The 22,899-nt window shown below is 35.9% G+C and overlaps 1 protein-coding gene across 1 annotated transcript in view; it reads left to right on the top strand.

Annotated features, from left to right (window-relative positions):
* CARS2 (cysteinyl-tRNA synthetase 2, mitochondrial) overlaps positions 1-22,899 on the top strand; it is a 62,911-nt gene that overhangs the window by 17,425 nt on the left and 22,587 nt on the right. The window contains exons 6-10 of the mRNA XM_036755100.1: positions 1,552-1,635; positions 4,034-4,163; positions 7,701-7,834; positions 12,637-12,701; positions 20,650-20,716. Of these exons, the coding sequence (XP_036610995.1) occupies positions 1,552-1,635; positions 4,034-4,163; positions 7,701-7,834; positions 12,637-12,701; positions 20,650-20,716 (480 nt within the window). The remainder of the gene's footprint in view (positions 1-1,551; positions 1,636-4,033; positions 4,164-7,700; positions 7,835-12,636; positions 12,702-20,649; positions 20,717-22,899) is intronic.

Below are 22,899 nucleotides of genomic sequence, written 5' to 3'. Positions count from 1 at the left end.
GTCTTCCTTCAGGATCTTGTTCTGGTACACACTGGCTGTGAGACCCTGAGCAGGTTGCTTATCACATAGTGCCCTCAAGTTAGTCTTGTAACACTGATTTGCAGAGAAGGTGCTGACTTATATTAGTGGTGTTTCCTCACCAGGGAATTTCTTATACTAGTGAAATCACAGGTCTAGACCCCAAATCTGAAAATGGTGGAATTTATATTAATTTGAACTTTTTTGGTAATTTCTTAGGCTCTTATAAGTTATGTGTCTGTGTGTTGGGGTTGGGGGAGAATTACTTAGCAAATTAATAGTTTAGACAAAATTGGAAAGGGAGATGTTTAAGAGAACATTACATGTATCCTCAAGCATTAAAAATATCCTTTGCTATGCAATGAAATGATATGCTAATAATTTTTTTTTTTGTTTTAAAACCCCTCCCTTCTCTCTCTTCCCTTATAAACACCTCTCTACTAGGCAATAAATTATTAGCCTAGTTGGAATATTGTGTATGCTTTTAGGTTTATTTCCTATTAAAGGTTCATTTCTTTTTTTAAAAAATCCTATTATTGAGATTTGTTCTCTCCTCTCACAATTAGTTCAAATATGAGATTTAATTATATTACTTGCTATAATCTGAAGATGATAAATTTGAAGAATTGGAAGATTGCCATGACCTAAGATGGAGGCACCAAGAAAGTAGTCATATAAAAGTTGAATCTAATTGATTTTCCTTTTGGGGAATAAGTAACATGATGTAGTAGAGTGAGACCTGGATTTAAGGTCAGAGAACCTGAGTTCTTGTCCCAGCTTTGCCATTCACTGCTTGTCTCTGACCTTAAGGAAGTCTTTGAATCTCTTGAGGCCTCAGTTTCTTCATCTGTAAAATGAAGAGATTGGACTAGGTGATCTCTGAGGTCTCCTTCAGCTCTAACTCTCTGATTTTAATTAAAATGGCCTATTTCTGTGCTACTTAGTTGCTAACACTACTTGCTTTCAGGGAGGAACATCATCCTCAGCGTAAATCGCAGCTTAAACAGCGAGGGAAACTTCATAAATTAGAAGTTGAGAGTGTTCATACTGTCTTGATAAAGCCTCTGTAGTTCTGAGCCTTTCACTTTTTAGCTCTGTTCCATTACAATTTTACAATCAGAAATAGGATAATGCTTACAACTGGTTTTGCAGCACATTTTCTGATTAAATCTGCCTCTTAAACTCATTTGAAAAATGTGGTATGTGTCTATGTAAAAATTAATTCCTATGAACCAGGAAAGCACAAGATTAGTGAAATTACCTTGCCTTATAGTTTATCTTTTAAAAAAAAATCCTCCTAAAACTTTAAAGAATTTGTGCCTATTAAATGTAGTACTTCAACTGTGTCCCAATTTTGTACTAATATATGGTTTGAAAAGTATTTTTTTCCTCTTCTGTTCATGATCCACAGACTAACAAAAATAAATTTAAATGTCACTAAACTTTAATAACTTGATTTGATATTATGTTAACACAGCTGTTGATCTTTCAGCCTGGGAAATAAACCACTGATTTTAATAATTTTTTTTTAAGGTAATGTTTACTTTGACCTTAAGTCTAGAGGAGACAAATACGGGAAATTAATTGGTATTGTCCCAGAAGGAGGGCTAGAACCAGGTAGGTTGATTTAGTTTTCACCTAAGGGTTTTAAATCTGCTTCAGCTTATTTTCTCTTAGATCCTAGGTGCTTTGAAGATGAAGATGGCATATTTTGTTTTATAAAAATAGTTTTTTGTTGATATCTTCTTTTTTTTTTAACATTACCTGGATTTCTTCATGTTCCTTCCCCTCTACTGCCATGGAGGTATTATAACAAAGATTTTTTTATTTATAAAAAGAAGGAAAAAAGGGAAGGACAGGGAAAAAATTTAGTAAAACTGATCAAAATATTGAAAAAAATTGATTTTATATATGTAGTGATCCACATGGACCTTGACTTATGCAAAGGAGCAAGGAGAGGTGTCTTCTAATAACTCTTCTTTGGGACCAAAATGTCCTTCATAATTTTCCAACTTCAGGTTGACTATCTTGTTATATTTTTTTCTATTTTGATTGGCACAAATAATTTAAAGAAGGTAGGGAAGTTAGTTATATGTTATGAAGTGGTTGCCTAAAGTGGTTCTCTGGCAATCCATAGGACCTCTGAAAATAGTGAAATAGTCTGAGACTGTCTTATGTTTAGACCATCATCTAAACCAAGATAAATATTTGTTCTAAAAGAGAACTTAAAAGATGAGAAAAAAATTTGAGAAGATTATGCCATTTATTTTGAGTGATTTAGTAATTTGTCTAACAAATATATACTAAATGCCTAAGGCAAAGGATGAATAATTATTCTTATCTTTCAAAGGAAACTGTAAACAATAACTTGTTTTTAAGGAAATACTAAATAATAATGAAACATAGTATTTCCAGTATGACCCAGAATCAAATGTCTCAATCACTACAGAAGAGAATATCTGTTTCTTTGAAATTACTGCAACTCTTTCTGTAAAATTTCCTTTATTAGGCTAGTTAATTAAGCTTATGTGGAAGTTTTGGAAGATTTGGAGTGTCACTGTGTGGGACCCAAGTTGTGACTTCGTCACCAAGATTGTGCCCCACAGTACATTGTACCATTTCTTTGAAATAGTTTTTGACTAAGCATCCAGGTTGATCATCCACTTTCTTCATCTGACTTAGTTTCAAATGACTTTGGGTTTTCTAAGAAATAAAATCTCTTCTCAAAGAAGAAAAGATGGATATTTGCTGCTAGTAAGGATATTTAGGATAACTTTCTTTTCTTTTTTTTTTTTTAAGCTAACTTCAGAAACAGATTCAAAACTGTTTAAAACAGTGACTGCATTAGTTGACTAAAATATGTGTAAAGCTTCCCCAAGTTGACTCTTTTAAAGAAAATTCAGTGTAGAGATATCTTTCAGTACTTTATTGTCTTCCTGATTTGTATTGTTAGTTCATAGCTATATATTTATAAAGACTTTTAAAATTGAAATTAAATCTGAAATTAAAAAGACAGAAATTAATTCTTTGAGGAAAATTATTTTAAATTAACTCTTTATGTTATCCACTCTTCTCTCTTTCCTTTTTTGTGGTAGATGGTCCTTATTTGTTGAGAGTAGGTGCTCAAAAAATTTAATTCTATAATTTTTAAGTTGGCAAATACTGTCAGTAAAATTTGCTAAAATAAAAAATTCTTTAATACTACAAATGTTTGTGTCATTTCTACAGATTCTCCAATGTTTTCTTCCCAGAGGCAGCTGGCCTGAGAGTTGAGAAATCTTTGTTTTAATTGCAGACTCTACCAGTCAATCAGTCTGCCTTTATTGTGCACTTACCATGCATTGTGCCAAATGCTAGACACAAGCTATGTAACTGTTGCATCAATTACTAACCGTCGCTAACCTTTAGTTGTCTCAGCTATCAGAAGGAAGGGATTGGAGTAGATAATTTCTAAGGTACCTTTCAAGCTCTTAACTAGACTTTGTAGAAAGGAAGGATCACTTTATCTTTTAATATTCAGACTTCCAGCATTCATATGGGAATAAAAATCTCTAAATAAGATTAGTATATCTGTATCCTAGTATCAGATGCTTAGCACAGTGCCTAGCATGTAGTAGGCACTTAATGCATCTTACCTTGACTTGGTTTGACAGGCTTTATTATTGTAATTGAGAACAGAAAAATTCTTTTATAGTCATAACTTAAGGATTGCATTCTCAAACATATGTTTCAAGGATGATTGAGTTAATGTCCAATTCAGTAGGCTCTTTAGCATTTTACCAGTTAACATTTATTTAATCATTTTACTAAAACTGGACCAGCCGTCAGTGTCTATCAAGTACTTCAGTGTACTTAGTAGCCTTTCTGTCTATTATCTTTATGGGGGGGGAAATCAGTGAAAAGAAAAATATGTGGTCACTTGTAAGACTGAGCAGAATTTTTTAAGTGTGTTTCTAGTGGCCCCAGTTCCCTAGTATGTTAAAAAAAAATTCCACTAAGTAATTTGTTGTTGCAGATGATTCTGATAAGCGACATGCCAGTGATTTTGCTCTATGGAAGGCAGCTAAACCTCAGGAAATTTTTTGGGACTCTCCTTGGGGAAATGGAAGGCCTGGCTGGCACATTGAATGTTCTACAATCTCAAGGTCAGTTTTCTTGGATAGCTTGCTTTATATACTTTTTTAATCTTGGCGAACGGAAAGCAAACAATACACAGTTTGGTCAGCAGAGGGTGTTGATGTAAGCAGATGTAGACAAGGAAAAAATTTTAACAGTTTGTGGGTGAATAAAAAGAAATGTATGAATATGTTCAACTATAATAATTTATTTATTTTTTTTTTAATCTCAATTGGTAGTAGAAACAACTGCCATACAGGATTCTGGTTTTCAGGTTTTACAGAAGTGATTTCCAGGCTTGCCTTAGTTTTTGTCTTGTAGAAAACATTATTTATTCATTCATTTATTTGTTTGCCTTTAGACAATAATGTTCTTAAATGCTTAGAAAATTAGAAGTTTTCTTAGAACAGGTCATATGCTGAAGCTAAAGCCTGACCATCGGAGACTGATGGGATTTTTAGGAAAAAGCAAAACATTTCTATGGTATACCCAGCCTGTTGTTTGTATTTTCAGGGAAATCAGTATCTAATCATCCCTGTTGTCCGTCAGTCAACAGTCAGTTATTTAGCCTCATGTCTGTGCATTTTAGCCCAAGTTTATGCTCCTCCCTAAATTCTAATTTAGTTATGCATGGGACAAAATCTTTAACTCAGTACATCATAAAATTGCTCTACATTTTTAAAGAAAACCAACTCATAATATTTAAATTCAATTCAACAAATATTTAAATACCTACCATGTGCAGAGAGGGCGCTGTGTTAGGTGCTCTGCTGTTATGGAGCTTATAATCATGATTTAATATATCCTTTGTGACGTTATTTTATACCCATTAACTGTTTAATGTATAGAAACATTTATTTTACCAAACTTGGAATTGTCAGCAGTTTTAAATATTCTGAACTAATTTATTCTGAGGATGGATATTGGCTGGATGGATGGATTCTGATAAATAGAATCAAGAAATTCTCAGTTCACTTTAGTTCAAATGAGGTTGAAGGTTCAGTGAAGCAGAATTTCTTTGTAGTCAGTTGTCCTTTTAGGCTAATGGGCTGATCTTCCTCTTTTATGGTTGTTTTGTTGATTCTTCATGACCCAGATACTGGAATTGTTTGCAGACCATTTCCTCTCTAGCTCATTTTACAGATGAGGAAACTGAGACAAACAGGGTTAAGTGACTTGCCCGGGGTCACACAACAAGTAAGTGTCTGGGGCCAGATTTGAGCTCAGGAAGATGAGTCTTCCTGACTCCAAGTGTAGCTCTATCTATTGAGCCACCTTGCTGCCCTTTTTTATAGGAATAGGTATGCATATATTTAATTTGAATAGCAGTCATGAGATACAGCAGGCAAATATCTGTGAAATAACTGGTGGAAACCTTTTAAATATTTCTTAGTAACACTCCAGAAGAGGAGAGGCCAATACCATATCTGTTCTAAAGAACAGAGAAAATTTTAGGTCAGTGAAGTGTTAATTGGCCTTTTGAAATATACTCTTGGTGACACAATCACCATTCCTTGTGCATGTGAGCTGACTTCCTAGTGTGGTTGATTAAACTGGAGGAGTAAGGAGACCCAGGTTTTTACTTTTAACTTTGCTGTTAAGTAAGTTATGTATGAGTTTATATTGAGTTATACTACTTCAGAGGGAATTCTGAGGGACACACTGATAAGTGATTGTAAAGAATCGATCTAATATCATATAAATTTAGGAAATTCTTAAAAATACATTTTGCTCTGAAGATTGCTTCTGTATGAGTATACCATTTCAGGTTGCACACTCCTCTACTGATGACTTTGTATTAAGTTACTGGTAGTACAATTAGCTTTTAATTGAGATCTCCTCACTTCAAAAGATCACGTTTCTGGCTAAAATGACCAAAGATAGATTCTTATATTTTTTCAGGATTGACTTTTTTTTACTAGTCTTAAACCAGGGGACATTAGTTCCAAAGATAACCTGATATTTAATAACCAGTTATACTGTTGAAGAACATTTTAAAACAGATCGGAGTGCAAAGAAGCAAAGCTAGGAATATGCCTTTTTTGTTGTTGTTGTTCATGTCATTTGGCCTGCTGGAAATGTCCTGCTCCATTTTCTCGACCTATTTTAAGGGTTCCTAACCTGGGATCCCATAGACTCCTTAGAAGGGGTGGGGTCCATGGATAGATTTGAAGGGGTTTGTGAACTTGTATGGGGGAAAAATTGCATCTTTATTTTTACTGACTTCTAACTGAAATTTGGCTTTTCCTTCAATTATTTATTTCACACACACACACACACACACACACACACACACACACACACACCCTCCCTTTAGACTTTATCAGACTGCCTGAAGGGTTCTGTGACACAAAAAAGGTCAAAAACCCCTGACCTATTCAAATGTTGCCCAGTACCTGGATCAAATTCTTTCTCTGTAAAGCCTTTTCTGACTACCCCCAAACTGAAGTGATTTCTTCTTCCTGTGAATTCCTGTAGCAACTACTTTCTTAAGAATTCATCTGGCAATTACTCATGTGCCAACTTTTCTTACTACACTGAACTGATGCTTAACATTTTAAAAAATATCAATGCTTATGTATATCTTTTCTCAACTGGAAGCACTTTGGTGGCAAAAATACTTTGTATCATCCCTAGCAGAGAACCTTGCATTTACTAGGTATTAGTAAACTTTTGTGATTTTGATATTATGACCAAGGGGTGTAAGACTACAGGGTGTAAAGAAGAGCTGATCTAGGTAATAGTATGATGCTATTATTGTTCAGTTGTGTTCAACTCTTCATGACCCTATGGACCATACTGTTCTTGGCAAAGATTCTGGAGTGGTTTGCCATTTCCTTCCTTAGTGGGTTAAGGCAAACAGAGGTTAATTGGCTTGCCCAGGGTCGCACAGCTAGTAAGTGTCTGAGGCTGGATTTGAACTGAGGTCTTCCTGACTCCACACCCATCCAGCACTAAAATACATCATGTTTTGGATGTAAGCTAAAATTGCTTTAAGCACCTGTAAAAAAGTTGGCAGGTTTCAAATGAATTTAGTATTGTTTTGGTAGGCATGCCTAATATTAGACTCTTAATGAAAATGTCAGGAAATAAACAGGAATGACTGGAATATATTGTTTTGAATATTTTCACTTGGTTTGCATGATGTATGACTCTGAAGTCCATTGAGCCAACCAAGAAATTTAACATCAATATTTTGCAGTCATCCTGCATGTATTAACTTCTTTAAAGTTAGAGCAATTGGCTATGCATTGGGTTGGTTTTTTTTTTAATGTCATTTGCTGATTTCTTGGCTCAAAGAAAGATTATGACTATTCACTGCAAATGTAGAGCATTAAAACTAGGTTAAAATACCAGTCTCCATTTGAATTCAGTTTAATTTTTTTTAACATATTGGAAATGTGTTAGAAATGAACTGAATGTTTAGTGATTTGATTAGAGCTTTGTGTTTCATTTTAGTAATTTTCTCTCTGCAATATTATATGGGGGTGGGGGTAGTAAACACTAGACATTGTGGAGAAAAGTTGCTGAGTAAGTGTGTTGAAGCAGTCGATTATGTTTTCCAGCTTAGTGTTTGGAAGTCAATTGGATATCCATACAGGTGGGATCGATTTAGCTTTTCCACATCATGAAAATGAAATTGCACAGTGTGAGGTGTATCACCAGTGCAAGCAGTGGGGAAACTATTTTCTACATTCAGGTAAGTGGCATTTTTAATTAATTTTATTTATTGTACAAGAATTCAGCCTTTAATGACATGATAGTGCTATATTTGAAAGGAGGTATATCAAATGAATACACACACACACACACACATATATGTACAACTTCAGTAAATTGTCATCTATTTGGAATCTTCATTTTTCTGAATTTCTGTTATCTTTTGGAAACATGAAATTTTTTGCTTTTAATGGATTAATGAATATATTATTGAATGAATGAATATAGGAATAAATTAGACTGACTAGATTGTGTATACTGGGAGGAAGAATGTTCAACACGATGTGTAATTTTTTCTCTTGACTAAAACTATTGGGAAGACAGTTCTAGTCTTTGGATATAATAATATATTCACTTGAGCAGTTTTCCTTACTTTTAACATTGCCTTGTATCTCATTATACATAAATCATAATTTTTTAAAAACCAGCCCCTCAGAAGTCAAGTTATATAACGTGTCAGAGATCCTGAGCGGTAGAATAATTGGATTTGTCTGTTTACTAGAGGAAGCTATGGTAAGAGCTTGGTAGATAATAATACATGTGGCAATATAAGATATTATTATGATTTCCAGAAGAGTATAAGAATAAAGCACAATGAAGGCATTTAAGGTATAGGAGAAAAAAACAACATGAGTTAAGGAAGAATACAGCCTACTCTAGGAGATAGCAATTTCCTTTAAATGTCAAGGACAGAATTTGCCATATTGTAAATTGTCATCAGCATCTGTGTGCTGCATAAGTTAATGTGTACTGCTTAAATTTTGGTTAAAAAATTTAGTCTTTCTCTTTTTTAATAGTGACTATAAGCAAAAATATATATAATAGCAATAATAACTCACATTTCCATATTTCTTTTTAGTGTGATTTCTTCCAGCCACCCAGAGGGAGGGAGGTAGTGTGAGTGTATTTTCCAGTTGGGAAGCTGAAACTCAGAAAGGCTAAATGACTTGCCCCTCATCACATAGATGATAGGTGTCAGAGACAGGACTTAAAGTAAGGCTTCTCTTACTCCAAGTTCCATAATGTCACGCTGCCTTGTGAGGTTAAGAAAGGAAGTTGCTTGTTTCCCTATGTGTTTGTGACAGTGTTTTCTTTGTATTTATGTGTGTGGTCCATCAGAAACTCTCGAATACCAAGAATTAGGTTTAATTGTATTTTAATAGGAAACACCATATACCTCCCCCCCCCAATACACACATTTAACTTGTCGTCTTAATCATCTAAGTTTAAAAATTATTTTTTCTCATGTGTCTAATTAAAAGGATCTGTGATTCATTGTAATGAGTTGCCCCTCTGCCAACCTAAATCTCAAATCCTTCCATGTCCATTCATGAGCTGCTGTGGCCAACAAACTAATCAGTATATAGACAGCTTGGTATTGAGTATCTGAATTTATTTAGGCTGATCTGCAGATAAAAAAAATAAGTAGCTTGTCATTGGGCTTGTACTTGAAGCCTTTCCAGCTTGGTAGAACCTGCTCCAGACCCTGCTTTACAGTCTTGAGGAACTCAGGGTCTATCTCTACATTGCTATAGAACATTGAAGGAGGACTTTAGTGTAGGAAATTAAGTTAACCAAGTGAAAAAAGGGGGAAAATGCCTAGAACTAATATAAAAATTATTGATATGGGATGTATGGATAGTCTGTGAGATATATGGGTCTTGTTTCCCCAAAGGAAGACTAGGAGCAATGGATGGCAGTCACAAATTGACAAATGTACGTTTGATGTAAAGAAAAATTTAATTGCAATTCGAGGTATCTATTTAAAGGTAGGCTCAGGAGATATAGTAGGTTCTCTCACATTTGAGGTCTTCAGGCAAAGGCTAGATGACCACATATTGTGGTGTGTGGTTAAAGGGATTCTTTTTCATAGATGGATAAGGCCGAATGGCTTTGGAGGCTGCTTTCAATTTTGAAATTATTTGATTTTATGAAAATGTAAGTCTCGAAAGCTCAGTCATTGTTTGGTATATATTCTGCGTAGCACCTAATATTCTGAGGTTGTTCAAAAAATACTAAACAGCTAATTTTTTATATTTTCACATTCCTCACAGCTCTAAATTTGACCCTTTTAAAATTTAACCTATCAATAATGTTATCAAAGTATCTCCTTTTAAAAAAATCTTCTGTTTATGAAGAACACTAAAATGGTTTTGCTGCTGTGGTTGTCAAATGTTGGTTGGTTTGGATGCTGAGTATATCCAGTCTGTCATGACTTTTCCCTTATTACAGCTAAATAGGATCCAGGATATAGTTGCTACATTCCTGATGATGTTGCTTATTACATTGATTTTTCTCTGAAGATATACTGTAATAGCTGAGGGAAGTAGCCTAGTCATTTATTGGTAGAAATTTGAGAACTTAATTCTTAAGAGACATTATGTAGAGTTTACAAGGTTAGGTGCTATACTATACTTCGGTGATCATATGGAATAGAAAATATTTAGACTTTTTTCTCAGTGCTTAGCTGAATAAATGTAAATAAAGCCAGAGTTTGTAAAATTTATTCATGTAAAAACCTGAGAAGGCTTACATGAACTGATGCAAAGTGAAGTGAGCAGAATTAGGAGAATATTGTACACTGTATCAGCAACATTGTGTGATGATCAACTGTGAATGACTTCGCTCTTCTCAGCAATACAATGATCCAAGACAATTCCAAAGGACTCATGGTGGATAATGCTATCCACATCCAGAGAAAGAACTATGGAGTCTGAATGCAGATCAAAGCGTACTATTTTCACTTTTTAATTTTTTTTTCTTTTGGCCTCTCTTCTTTCACAACATGACTAATAGGGAAATATCTTTTACATTATTGCACATAATAACCTATATTGAATTGCTTACCGTCTTAGGGAAGAAGTGGCAAGAGAGGGAGGGAGATAATTTAGGACTCAAAATTTTTTAAAAATGGATGTTAATTGTCTTTACATGTAATTGGAAAAAATATTTTTTAAAAAAAATTTACGTAATTGGGAAACCATTGGAGACCATAGACATACTTCATTTTGAAGGACTTGGTACTCTTGACCATTTCTTAAAAATATAGGCCTTCTGTATGTGCCTAGCCTTTCAGTGGTCCATAGATTATCAGGGTAGTATTTAGGATATGATGCACCGGTTATAATTAGCGTTCTTCCATTGGCGTATCTCCATTCCTAAGAATGAGAAGAAGGTGATACTCACGCTGATTGTCTTTGGTTCCTTTAAAATGTGTCCACACACTAGTCAGGCCCAGCCAGGGTCGATATTAAAAGCATCCATTGAATGTTCAGAAACAACAAATAGATACTGACTTTAAAATCTAGGGAGAGAATCACTTTCTAATTGATTTATTTTCTCCGATTACTAAGTAAGATCTTAAATAGACATCTTCCTTTTTATATTCCCTTAGCTTTATGCTGGAGATATAAGAAATAACATGTGTCTCCTTTAGTAAGACAGTGGAGAATTATTAATTCTTCCCAATAAAAAAGGTTGAATTAGAGAAATAAAGTCAGATAAATCTTATTTGATTTGCTGCCAGACTGAATTTATTAATGTAATATTATTCGATGACCACATGACTCATTCCAGGTTATATCACTTTTTAGATACTCTGTTATGTAAACAGTTCCGAGAAAACATTTGTGTTGTAACACACAGTGTTTTTAAGCAGTCTGGGAAAGGGAAATTTCCTCCATTAGGAACAAATATTTCTAGGAGACTTTTTTTGAGGGGAGTTGTACTGCTTAGGATAAATGCCAAACAAAGCTTTTTGGAGTCCTTATAGTGTGTGTGTGTGTGTGCGCGTGTGTGCATGTGTGTGTGTGTGTGTGTGTTTTAAGAAAAAAAAGTCTTTAGTGAAGCTAACCTCTTAAATATACATGACAGAGAAGATGTGAACCAATTCTAGAAGGATTCGGTGAATCCGTGAATTTGTAGAATCTTATTTAACCTGGGAAAGAGAAGACTCAGGAACATGATAGTTATCTTCAAATATTTGAAGGACTACCACATGGAAGAGCAATTAGATTTCATCTTGTAGAGCTCCAGAGAAAGCACTAAAAACAGTAGCAGGAAGTTAGAGGAATGAAGAGTTTTCTCAGGGTAGCCAGGAATTTCCAACAGTTAAATAAATAAAGCTTTCCCATAGTGAAATGGCCTGTCTTCTACTGCCATCCATGGAGGTAGAGTCTAAGCATAAGTGGGATAATGACAAATGATCAGGGATGTTGTAGAGGGGACTTATATACATCTAGGGTGGGGGAGGAGTTGAACTAAAGAATTCAATAAAGTTCATTCCAGCTCATAAGATAATGATTCTATGTGTAATAAATCAGAAAAGTCTAAACCTTTTCTATTCAGCTTTATAGTCTTCTTGCCAATGTGGCTAAACTCATTGGAATATAATTCTTAAGTTATTAAATTTGCTGCCAGTTTCCTCATTTGTAAAAATGTAAAAATAAGTAAGATATTAACTGTTATCCAGGCACTCAGTCTGTTAAGTAGATATTTCTAAATTATGGGATAAGAAGGAAATAGGACATTAATAAAGTAGTTTGGACTAACTGGTTCCTGAGTCCCCTTCAGCTTTAGATCTGTGATTCTATTATCTATATTTAGTGTTATGCTTCCATTAATATGTTAGCCCCCGATTGAGCCAGAGGTGCTTCTGTGCTAATGGAGAACGAATTTTCTAATGCCTTCCATTACTTATATCAGCTCCTCAGATTTTTCTTATAGGATAGCTAGTTTTGTCATGTTTCAGAAACAACTAATTTAACCTTGTTTCTCTTCCAGGGCATTTGCATGTTAAAGGGAAAGAAAAAATGTCAAAATCATTAAAAAACTACATTACAATTAAGGTAATATACTATAAAACTTTACAAAATGAATGACAGATTCTCAAATTGGTTCTAAAATGTGTGTGCATTGTATGCCATATAACTATTGTTGGCTTCTAATAAATTTTTCCATGGTTCTAAACATGGTTTTCCATCTCACATACATTACTATTCTTTGTCTTAGAAGCATATGATAACTTTGCTCTTTTTATCCCAGTTACTTCAGCATTTGCTCTACTTCATATTAACCTATAGACTGTTTCCTTTGTTTTTTTCCCCATACTCTTCGTTTTATATCTTTTTTATACTGCCATTTCATACTTTTTGGGTTTGTTTTTTGACCTGGTCCAGTGATTTCATAGGGTTAGGCAACTCCTAATGAGGAAACTTTTCCTACCAAAACTAATGAACTTCTCTCCTTGTAATTTATATCTTAGCAAGTAGCTTGGGGCACTGAGATGATCAATGAGTTGTCCATGATCACACAGCTAGAAAGGATGCCTTTTAAATCATACTTGCAAAGTTCTAGCCTTCTCTCTTCTTTGAAAAAGATCTGTATGTCCTTTAGCCATCCTGTCTCTTACCAGGGGCAGTTTGCTGTTCCACTGTATTTTATCTTTTGGTGAGCTCTGTAGTTGGTTGGCTCTTTTACTTGCCTGACAAATTTTATAATGCTTATATACACATATCATGTTATGTAATGGTGAGCCAAATGAAGAAAGTACGCAGTGAGAGTCAAAAACATATATGATTGAAGAAAATGTTTTTTGATGATTTGCCAGATATAGGAACCAAATAAATATAACTGCAAATTAGAAAACAAGTATAGATGGAAAATAACCAGATTCTAGCCATTTCCCCCTGTCTCCTCAATATAAAGCCTGCCATTAAATGGCACCAGCCACAGAGCAATTAAAAGTAAAACCCTAGAAGTGTTTTTAGCTTATTGGGAGTTCAATAAATATTTGTTAATTTAAAATGAAGCCATCAGTTTTTTAAAGTCTTTTTAAAATTTTTTTTGAGCGGGGGAAGGCAGGGCAGTGCCCAAGGTCACACAGCTAGTAAGTATGTCAAATGTCTGAGGTTGGATTTGAACTCAGGTCCTCCTGACTCCAGGGGTGGTGCTGTACTCACTGTGCCACGTAGCTGCCCCGAAGCCATCAATTTTTGTTTATTTGTTAGAATTAAGTTATCTTTCCTAATCTTAAATATTTAACATCTTGAGAGGAAATTTAGCAAATGTGTTAAATTCTATCTATAAAAACTCTTGGTTTACTTGTACTTAAGTGATTTCAGTGAAGCAACGTAGAATATCCTTCTAAAATCTAATTCTGATATCTCTTTTTGGCATGGAGGTGATCCTGCTTTCTTGAAGGCTGTGCCCTTGATGTTCAGACTGGAAGGTTTTACCGAGTTCAAAAAACTTAACATATGGAATTGATGGCAAATGATATTTATCATAGTAGAACCAGCCTAGTGAAAATCTTATCCCTAGAAGGTTGGCCACTAGGGAGCAAGTTGGAGATGGGAGGAATAGGATCTCATGAAATACAGCAGGATTTGACTCTTGTGTTGTTGAAAGTAGTTCTGCGGAGATGAAATCATGTTTTTTAATCTATGAAAATAAACATAGAATAGCCTAGTTGCAGGTTAATGAAAGGATCTTAGCTTTAAAGCTAAGAGGGACCTAGAAACAATCTGTTATAACTTCTTTTAAGAAAAGTAAAACAAGACTGAGTAGTTAAGGGATTTGCCCAAGGTTTTACCAGTGGTATAGCAGAAAGGACATTTGGTACAGCTCCTTTGACTACAAAGGCCGTATTCTTTCCACTGTACCATGCTGCTTCTCAGTATGATGAATGAAAGGTCTTTATTAAGCACTTACTATGTGCTAGGCACACTAAGTGATGGGGAAATATAAAAATAGAAAAGCAAGCCAGTCTTCCCCTCGGATCTTACTTCATCATCTTACTTCTAGAATAAGTAGAAGGAGACAACACATTAAGAAGAATAGCGTTTTGGTCTGGGAAAAATCACAGGGATGGCGAATGGAGTAATAGGACAGTTTAATTGGCCCTTTCTAGAAACAGTGGTAGTGCTAATTTGATTACTTTCCCCATAGCAGGCAGTAGTAAGGAGGTGATGGCAGTATGGGGCCCCAGTGAGGCATAGTTGGGTCCTCAAGGGACAATAGTATCAAAGATTTATAGCTGGAAAGTTAAATAACTCAGTACTTTGAAAGGAAAGATAGAGACTACTAGAGGCCTGAGGTCCAGGGAAATCAAGGCATACTTTTCCAAAAACACAGCTAGTCAGTAGCAGAACTAGGAGACAAACCCAGGCTCTCTGACTCCCAAATCCAATGTTCTCTTCAATGAACCATAGAAATAACCTGTCTCTTTAAGTAGTTCTTCATCTTTAACTACAAATGTAACTGTAACTTGTAATCCTCCTGTAACTGAAACTCATGGTTCATATTGTTTCAAAAGGGCTCATTGCTATTTCTTTCTCTGCTACACAGTACCAGACTAGCCATACCACCTGAACTTTCCTTTAGTCTTGGCTCTTAAGAGATCTGTATAATAACCTATGCTGGATCATTCCCCCCCTCCTTATTGTGAGAAAATTTTAAGAGCAAAATTCCCATATGGCTCACCATATCAGAAATAGTGTTTAGATACCTGTGGTATTATTGAATTTTATATTTGTAATTTCTGTGATTATTATTAGCTTTGACATTGAGATACGGCTCAAGAAATATTAGACAAACTGAGCTATATATTTAAAAAAAGACATAAGATGTATTGAGTTATATCAGATTTTTCATGTATTTATATACATTCCTCCAGTCAGATTTGGAAGCTCAGTCCCTTGAAGTATTTATGATACCATTCAGGAAGTGATATAAAAAGGTGGTGGCCCAGTCATATATTGAGAACAGGGGATTACCAAAAATGATGAGCCAAGTACAGTTACTACCCGTGGAATGTTAAAATAAACAAAACCCTAGAGTGAAGACTTCAGTGATTTAGGTAGATCCTCCCTGGAAGATTTATGGGAGGACATAGACAGGAACTGGGTGGGTGGAGAAGGCCTAACAGGGTTATTGACGTCATTTGGAGAGAAGGCCCATATTAATGACATTAGAGATCCCTTGAAGAAATGTATTGGGGCCTAAATTTACTGAATAGTTAACAGCCTGCATTTACAGAGAATGTAGTAATGAAGAAGAGTTAGGTTATTTTGAAGAATCCTGTAGGTCAGACCTTATGTATGTATGAATCCGTGCTTTATTCATCTATTGGTTTTTAAAATGTGCTCAAGACAGTATGTAGGCTTGAGTGGGAAATTAGGAAGCAGGATATATCTGTAGAAGCCTAATTCTGCTGCTTTGTTCCTACTCTTTCAAAATATGATCATATTCCTTCTTTGACTTATGCTCAGAGTTTTTCCTCATAATCTTAGGTTTTCTTCTCTACCCCCAATCTATCCCTTGATTTTTGAAGGGTTGAAGAGAGGAAAAGAATAAGGGACTAGAGGCTAAGGAAGATCAGAGAAAAGAAAGTGGAAGTAGGAGGAATGTTTAGAGGCATGGACAGTTTCTGAGTAAAAAAATAAACCTTCAATTGAAAAACCAATTAAAATCTCCTTATCCTCCTTCCTCGCTCCCAAATCCCCCCCCCCCACCTCCCACAATTACAGATTAAGGTTGAATCCAACCAGACATTCCTAAATATGCCTTTAGAATGTGGCCACCTTTATTGTCATTATAAATCAATAGTTCTCCCATTTATGTAGTTTAGACTAATTGATACATTATTCCATCAGTGGAACGTTAAAGATATAACTGGAAATGTCTGGCTTTGATTGTAGATCAGTGGTTATACTAGAATTTTACTGAAGTTTATACTCAGATGAGAGAGTGATATACAGGTTCATAAAATAAAGATTTTAGGGCTTAAGAGGCACCTTTAGATATCTGGTTCATCTCCTTCATCTTACTGTTGAGTAGGCCGAGACCTGTATGAGCTCCCATTTGTATGTATGTGTCCTGTATGTATGTAGTTGTTAGCATGTTTTCTTCCCTGTTAGATTGAAGTTTCTTGATGACAGACTGGGTTTTTGTTGTTGTTTTGTATCCCCAGCACTTAGTACAGTGACTTGTACTTTCTAAGTGCTTAATAAATGGGTGTTTTCTGATTAATCGCTGGTGACAGAACCACTGATTTCTAGTCCAGCATCTTTTTTTCACTATGCCACATTGCTTGTGTGTGACATTACAAACGTGGATTCTATCTATTCTGAAGAAATTTGCATAATTACCTTTTAAATTGTTGGTCTTCAGATGATTATTTCATTTTTTTTCCTCTTCTGTTCTCCCAGATATTTTATGTCTGAAATGTGCAGCAGAGAAGAGAGACATTTAGCTAGGAAAAAGGTTGGCCATTAATATACTTCATAGTTTGGGCAACATTCATGGAGCCAAAAATCTATTGGCCCAATTGCTAAGATGATTGAGCCAGTATTATTAGGCATTTCCTCTTAGACCTTTGTACTTAGAGTAGAAAGTTAAAGCAAAATAACAGACAGTACAAGATAGATTCATTCTAAGAGGTGTCTGCATTTGCAGCGGAGAGTGAACTAACTTTCTCTTGAGCTCTGGAGACTCCCTTCTCTTACTCTTCATTGTTTTTAAAAAAAAAATGTGTGTCAAGCTGGGTGCAAGCAAGTAATTTAATTTGTTTTAGTAGTGGTTTTGGTATTGTATAGGGACCTAGCAGGTATGAAGGGCTGGAGAGGGAGGTCTAGTTATGAAATTCTGGGGGTGGGGGGGGTGAAGAATGGGTAGATTGCATGAGAACTTCATTTTTAGAAGGAAGACTTTGAATGTTTCAGACCCTGAGGGAAGAACTCTGGAGAATAGCACTTCTTTCTACCATCTGATACCAACAGAGAAAGAGAAATTAACATCTTCCTTCATGCATTAGTAAGTAGCAGATAGGTGGCATCGTTTAGTGGATAAATAGCAAGCCTGAGAGTTAGGAAGACCCTAGGTTCAAGTCTAGCTCTATGGACCTGGGGTCACTTAAGGTAACTATCCAAAGCTGTAAGTTCCTAGGTAGGTATCTCTATTTGAAGAGTCAGTTTTCTCACTGGGCATTCCCTTTACCAGTGAAACCACAGATCTGAGCCACCTATCCCCCCTCTCCCAAAAAAGTAGCCCCATCCATGGGCTCTTCTTGATTGACTCCAGATAAAGCCAAGGAACTTGGGCTCCTTACACTTAAGACCAGTAGGTAGCCCAGAATAGATGGGAAGTACATACAGGAATTACACACACACACACACACACACACACACACACACACCATTAAATTTTAGTCCATAAAACATTGCTATGTTAGCTTAACCAAATCTGCCCTTAAAGGGCAGCACAGTGATGCAGTGGATAGAGTACTGGGCCTAGTCAAGAAGACTCATCTTCCTGAGTTCAGATATGGCTTCAGACACTTACAAATTGTTTGATCCTGGGCAAGTCATTTAACCCTGTTTGCCCCGGTTTCCTCATATGTAGAATGAGCTGGAGAAGTTAATGGCAAAGCACTTTAAAATCTTGGCCAAGAATAGGCCAAGTGGGGTCATGAATAGTCAAATGTGACTCGAAAGGACTGAACAACAACAGAATCTGCCCTTTTTTCAGAATCCTTGGATAGTTCTTATGTGGGGTGGCTAATATAAATTTGTAGCCTGGGTAATATATTGAATGCCCTGCTTTCACATGGCAGGTACTTGGCAAATGATTATTGCTTAAAATTGACAGTATTGGAGCACAACAAATAGGAAAAAAAAGAGGAGGAGTGTGTGTTACAGACTTGTCCACATTAGACTTAAAACCTTTGGGCCATGATAGTGAAACAAGTTATCTTAAAAGAATTATTAAAACAATGGGGGGGGGGGGCTAAAAAAATTCCCAGTTGAGGCAATTTAGCCTGATATTTGTAACTAGGTTAGATGCAGTAAACAGAGCCCTCTTATTCTTTCATTCAAGTGTTCTGCACCTGAAATACTAGTTTGAGGGAGTGAGGTGTGTACCTCTGTGTGTGTGTGTGTGTGCATGCATGCATGTGTGTATATGCATACTGTGCGTGTGGGTATATGTGCACATGTGCATGTGTACGTATGCTTGTGGCCCCTGAAAATTGAAGTGTAAGATGAATGAACAAAGAAACCTTTGGTAAGTGTTTACTCTGAGTAGAGGCACATGCAAAGCACTAGGGATACACATAGAAAAACAAAACAATCTCTCCTTCTCAAGGAGCTCTCATGTTAACGGGGGAAACACCATGCATGGAGGTTAGAAAAGTCCAGGTGGTCCTTGGGGTGCAGTAGCAAAGCTGATGCAGTGCATCTTCTTTCATATTCTGTCCGCTGACAAAGCCACTGACTTTTCTGGAGATCGCTCAGGCTTCTGGTGGTGAAGATCTTTTCTGGGTCTGCAGGAGCGGTGGCTGCAGCACCTGCAGAAGCACTTGCCGGGCTTCTTGTCCACAGGCTGGGAGGGCAGGGCTGTGGCTATAGGCAGATCTCTTTGGAGTCTTTAGTCAGGCTGTGCTTTTCTCCCTGGCCCCCCTTTTTTCAAAGAATTCCATATCTGATCTTCTAAAGTAATCTTAAAGTAATTGTGGATACCTTAACAGTGGCTTCCACATGCACAGGCTTTGTCGAACTTAAGTTCTGTTTAAAAAGATGGTGCAATAGTCGCCTCATCATTTATACTGATTTTTTCTTCTGTGCTTCCCTACTGTTGGAGAGAGTTTTACCCTTTCTCTGACAGACCAGGATTTTGTAAATTGCACACCAGCTGCCATTTGAACTTCCTAAGAGAATGTTGCTGCTTTAAATTAGGTACCTGTTTTACCTGCAGTGTACTTTGGAGTATTCCCTAGAGGGCTCTCAGTGTGACCCCAAACTCATAACCATTTCACCAGGTTGGTCCTTGAGATCACAGTCTATCATCAGGCTCCTACTTGAAACTGCTGAACGTAGCGCATCTATTTATTCCAAAGTGAAAGGGGTTCCCTTAGGCCGGCCTTCTCCAGGGTTTGGATTGGTCATTACAATAGCTAAGCGTTTAGCTTTATTTTCGTGTTCTTTGTTATTGTAGTCGTTATGTATCTTGCTTTCTTGATTCGGTTTATTTAACTTCTATCACTTCCTCTAAATCTTCCTAAATTCCTTGTTTCTTCTGACATAGTGATGCTCTGTCACATTTATCCACCACATTTTGTCAACGTGGGTAGCCGCTTTGTTTCCGGTTTTTTGCTACAACGCAAAGTCTTGTGTTTAATATTTTAGCCCTTTTTTGGTCTTTGACCATGTTTGAAATTTACATTTAGCAGTGGAAGCTATGGGTTAGAGGGTATAAATTCATAGTTTAGTTTTATATAATAAATAATAGTTTTATATAATTACAAATTGTTTTCTATATCAATGCATAGTTCCACCAACGGTGTTATTAGTGTGTTGGTAAAATTTAAAGGGGGAATAATTGTTCAGAAAAGGTGTTGATGATGCTTAGAGTTTGGTTGAGAACATTTCCACAAAGACTTTTTTATATGAGTTAACATACATTTGTAATAATTACATACAGTAACACACTGGCTTAAGGTTTACAAAGCACTTTGTAGATGTAATTTCATTCGGTTCTCACAACAGCTCTTTGGGGTAAGTGCTATTGTAATGACACACCTTTTATAGATGAAGATGTTGAATCTTAGGGAGTTAAGTGACTTTTACCCAGGGTGATATAGTAATAAGTGTGTTTAAGGTGGAATTCAAACCCAGATCCTAATTCCTAATTCCCAATTCCAGTACCCTATCTGCTATGCTGCACAAATCTCTGACTTAATATAAAAATTACTTTTAGAAGAAAATTGTAATAAATGTACTTCATTTAAAAATTTTTTAGGACTTTCTAAGGAAGTTTTCTCCAGATGTTTTCCGGATGTTCTGCATGCTTAGCAATTATAGGTCAGGTAAGAAAACCATTTATCCTCAGTATTTCATTTTCTATCCTACTCTGTCTTAGAACTTCATTTTTAAATTATGTCAACTACTTTTAGCTCAGATTTCAGAATGCATCACAGAATTGCAAAACAAATTGTTGTATGAGACCCAGGGGTTAGGGCCGGCAAGGGTATACCTGACTGGGGGAATCAAGAAAGACTTCATGAAGGAGATGATTGATGGCTTTAAAGAGTGGGAAAGAATTCAACAGGAGGACCATATTCCAGGCATAGAGTATAAAGGCTTGGAGATAAGGAAGGAAGCACAGCATTTAATAACAACAATATTTCTTTGGGAGTCAGCTGGTTTAGACAGATGTAAGCATATGGTGAGCAGAAGAAAAGCTATGAATGCAGTTTCAAATGGTGTAACAAACATAGATGTGGAATGCTAGACAGTTTGGGGCTTGTCATGAAATAATAATGATGTGGGGGGAGGGGAACCTTTTTTCTTTTTTAAGCATAAACGAGATGTAGCCTTTGAATTGGAGGCATTGCTTTGAATAAATAATGGCGGTAGCCTCTATATTTCAATGCAGACCTTACACTGAACAGCTACTTAAATGCTTGCCAAAATGTCTGCTGCTTATGCAGAACTTATTCCTGCTAGACCCTCATGATAATAACAACATTTTTGGCTGCATACCGTCAGCTCTTAATTTTCCCTATTCCAGGTTTTATGTGTGTGAATGTACACATCCCACTCAGTTACTTGGTTTATGGTTTTGTGAGAGCTTTCTATGTAAGATATCTATAATACAAACATGTTTTTCCATTTTAAGTCCATGAGAAAAAAAGATAAAACTAAACTTTGTATTTATTTGGCAGTTGGGGGGTGGTTTTCAGTTTGTCCCCTGTGATTATCAAAGTAAGTAAAGGTATGTTAATATTTTGAGAGAAATTATAGGTAGAAGTTGCTCTAAGTTGAATAAACAACTTAAAATATAGAGGTGTAAGTACTCGAAGGTTTTTTGCCTCACCCCTTAAAATAAAAGCAGTATTTAGGGAAGGTGCGTGTTTAGGTAGAGGTGGAACTCTCAAGAGGCTAAAGTCCCAAATGTTTATTAAAATCGATAGTTTTAAAGTTTAAGCATTATGCTAAAGAAAATTAAGACAGTTGACATAGGTAATGATTCTTTGTGCCCAACTTTCTTATGAAAGAGATTCTTTGCTCAGAACCTTTGCCTTTTACCCCCGTCAAGTCCCAAAACACCTTAAGAGAAGGAAGTAGCTTGCCTTAATGAATGAATTACATCTTAGTGAAGAAAGAAATGGTTTTTCACCCTACACAAAATTGGAGGTGAGAATATGTCCCTTGACAGAACATAATCTGGTTCATGCTGGTGGTATTGCTACTAGATGTCAGAGCACATGGAGTACATCCTATATTGGTTTTAAAAAGAAAAGAAAAAAGAATTAATGAAGTCCCCCAGCCTGAGAGCCCTTCTCAGTTTTAAATGATGACAGAAGGGAGGTGGCAGAGGCAGATTATTCGGTTAATCTGTGTCAGTGTGTAATTCTTTTGTGAGCTTTGTTATGTGAGCAATTCAGTTTCAAAAAAAAGCTTTCTGACTGACAGCAGTTTCAGAAATTCTAATTATTTGTAGAACCTCTGAATTTTAGTTTATTGCCTAGTGAGGAATTTCTAGATGCTCTAAACTGCTGCTATATGGCATGTAAAAACAATGAATAGAATCTCATGGATGCAAGTCTGTTGCTTTCTGTAAAGTAGAGGAACTCTGAATGGAATACTACAAAAGATGAGAATGATGACCACAGGGGACTTTTGCATAGATCTGTGCTATACTGATTAGTCTGTGTGTCATAGATCTATCAGTTTAAAACAGTGTGAAAGTGTTCACCATTATTAACAACATTATTGTTTGTGACTTCACACGTATTCATGTCCTCAGGGGTAGAGTAATTAGTTGATAGAGTAAAAAAGTCAGGAGAAAGGCCTTACAATTCCAGTCTACCATGGTTTTGCTCATTATATAAAAGCAAGCTACTTTGGGTCTTTGGCTTCAGTTTCCTGATCTCTCAAAAGGAATTTTTATGGAAGTTCTTTCTTTACCTAGAAGCAGGGCATTGATCAGTCTTCTGGTCCTTCATACTTAGAGGAGATAAAACAGTGATAGAAAGTAAATATATAT

The sequence above is a fragment of the Trichosurus vulpecula genome, chromosome 4, assembly GCF_011100635.1.
Source record: "Trichosurus vulpecula isolate mTriVul1 chromosome 4, mTriVul1.pri, whole genome shotgun sequence".
Taxonomy (NCBI): Eukaryota; Metazoa; Chordata; class Mammalia; order Diprotodontia; family Phalangeridae; genus Trichosurus; species Trichosurus vulpecula.
The sequence above is the reverse complement of the archived record's forward strand: the minus strand, read 5'-3'. Positions and strand labels throughout refer to the sequence as shown.